Source organism: Somniosus microcephalus, chromosome 12 (assembly GCF_052327205.1).
Source record: "Somniosus microcephalus isolate GS21.2 chromosome 12, FLI_Smic_1.0, whole genome shotgun sequence".
In the NCBI taxonomy this organism is placed as follows: domain Eukaryota; kingdom Metazoa; phylum Chordata; class Chondrichthyes; order Squaliformes; family Somniosidae; genus Somniosus; species Somniosus microcephalus.
Window position 1 is genome coordinate 206,318,699 of NC_140998.1, and position 2,500 is coordinate 206,321,198.

Consider the following 2,500-nt stretch of genomic DNA (forward strand, 5'->3'; position numbering starts at 1 on the left):
TGAGGCAGCGCCGCACTGTCGGAGGGGCAGTATTGAGGGAGCACCGCACTGTCGGAGGGGCAGTATTGAGGGAGCACCGCACTGTCGGAGAGTCAGTACTGAGGGAGCGCTGCACTGTCGGAGGGGCAGTACTGAGGGAGCGCAGCACTGTCGGAGGGGCAGTACTGAGGGAGCGCCGCGCTGTCGGAGGGGCAGTACTGAGGGAGCGCCGCACTGTCGGAGGGGCAGTACTGAGGGAGTGCCGCACTGTTGGATGGTCAGTACTGAGGGAGCGCTGCACTGTCGGAGGGGCGGTACTGAGGGAGCGCCGCACTGTCGGAGGGGCAGTACTGAGGGAGCGCCGCACTGTCGGAGGGGCAGTACTGAGGGAGCACTGCACTATCAGAGGGGCAGTACTGAGGGAGTGCCACTCGGTCGGAGGGGCAGTAATGAGGGAGCTCCGCACTGTCAGATGGGCAGGATGGAGGGGGCGCCGCACTGTCGGAGGGGCAGTACTGAGGGAGAGCCGCACTGTCGGACGGGCAGCACTGAGGGAGCGCCGCACTGTCGGAGGGGCAGTACTGAGGGAGTGCCGCACTGTCGGAGGGGCAGTACTGAGGGAGAGCCGCGCTGTCGGAGCGGCAGTACTGAGGGAGCGCCGCACTGTCGGAGGGGCAGTACTGAGGGAGTGCCGCACTGTCGGAGGGGCAGTACTGAGGGAGTGCCGCACTGTCGGAGGGGCAGTACTGAGGGAGTGCCGCACTGTCGGAGGGGCAGTACTGAGGGAGCGCCACACTGTCGGAGGGGCAGTACTGAGGGAGCCCCGTACTGTCAGAGGGGCAGTACTGAGGGAGTGCTGCACTGTCGGAGGGGCAGTACTGAGGGAGCCCCACACTGTCGGAGGGGCAGTACTGAGGGAGTGCTGCACTGTCGGAGGGGCAGTACTGAGGGGGTGCTGCACTGTCTGAGGGGCAGTACTGAGGGAGCCCCGCACTGTCGGAGGGGCAGTACTGAGGGAGTGCCGCACTGTCGGAGGGTCAGTACTGCGTTCCCTCAGCACTGGCACTGGGAGAGTTGGCCTGGATTATGTGGCCAAGTCTCTGGAGTGGGCTCAGATCCACCACCTTCTGATGCAGAGTTAGTGCTGCCCACTGAGCCACGACCCGAAGTTAGTGGGAAGAATAAATCCCGAGATCGTGATCTGTAAGCTTGCCGTAGACTTGCAGATTGAAGACTCGGCTGCCAGCGGTGAGATCTATGCCGGAGGGCTCCATCTTGATGGTGTAGTTCCCTTCATCGTCAAGAACCGCAGCGTCGATGGTGAGCGAGCCATTGGCGAGCAGTCTGACTCTGCCCTCGTAACGCGTGCCGGATTTGACGAAGAGTTGCCCCTTGACACTGGTCAGGATGCTGCTCCCCGCCGGCCCCAGCCACTCCAGGCTGAAGAGCTCCGAGGAATTGGCCACCGAGAGCATGGTGTTCCAGCCCACGCCCGTCCGCAGGGGATTGCTCCCGACCACGATCGTGAGGGGCTCGGCGCCGGCACCGGGGAGCAGCCAGGGAACTGCAGAGGAGGCGGGGTGGAGAAAGAGAGAAGATGCACTTGTCAGGAACAGCTGGACACCACTGGTGTGATTCACAGAATCGTGGATTGACACTGCACAGGAGGAGGCCATTCGGCCCATCGTGCCTATGCCGGCTCTTTAAACGAGCTCTCCAATTAGTCCCACTCCCCCCTGCTCTTTCCCCACAGCCTTGTTAATTTTTCCTATTCAAGTATTTATCCAATTCTCCGTTTGAAATTTACTGTTGATTCTACTTCCACCGCAATTTCAGGCAGCGCATTCCAGATCACAACAACTCGCTGCGTAAAAACATTCTCCTCATCTCCCCCTCTGGTTCTACGCCTCTTAGATCTGGATTCTCTGGTTACTGACCCTCCTGCCAGTGGAAACAGTTTCTCCTTATTTACTCTATCAAACCCCTTCATGATTTTGAACGCCTCTATCAAATCTCCTCTTAACCTTCTCTGCTCTAAGGAGAACAACCCCAGCTTCTCCAGTCTCTCCACGTAACTGAAGTCCCTCATCCCTGGTACCATTCTATTAAATCTCCTCTTAACCTTCTCTGCTCTAAGGAGAACAACCCCAGCTTCTCCAGTCTCTCCACATCACTGAAGTCCCTCATCCCTGGTACCATTCTGGTCAATCTCCTCTCAGCCTTCTCTGCTCTAAGGAGAACAACCCCAGCTTCTCCAGTCTCTCCACGTAACTGAAGTCCCTCATCCCTGGTACCATTCTATTAAATCTCCTCTTAACCTTCTCTGCTCTAAGGAGAACAACCCCAGCTTCTCCAGTCTATCCACATAACTGACGTCCCTCATCCCTGGTACCATTCTGGTCAATCTCCCCTTAACCTTCTCTGCTCTAAGGAGAACAATCCCAACTTCTCCAGTCTCTCCACATCACTGAAGTCCCTCATCCCCTGGTACCATTCTGGTCAATCTCCTCCGCACCCTCTC

General features: G+C 58.3%; 1 protein-coding gene across 1 annotated transcript in view; it reads right to left on the bottom strand.

Annotated features, from left to right (window-relative positions):
- The window catches only part of LOC147109961 (cell adhesion molecule CEACAM6-like), a 16,732-nt gene extending 15,077 nt beyond the window's left edge, over positions 1–1,655 (bottom strand). The window contains exon 1 of the mRNA XM_086002441.1: positions 1,193–1,655. Coding sequence (XP_085858567.1) covers positions 1,193–1,655 — 463 coding nt within the window. The remainder of the gene's footprint in view (positions 1–1,192) is intronic.
- Positions 1,656–2,500: the final 845 nt, after the last annotated feature.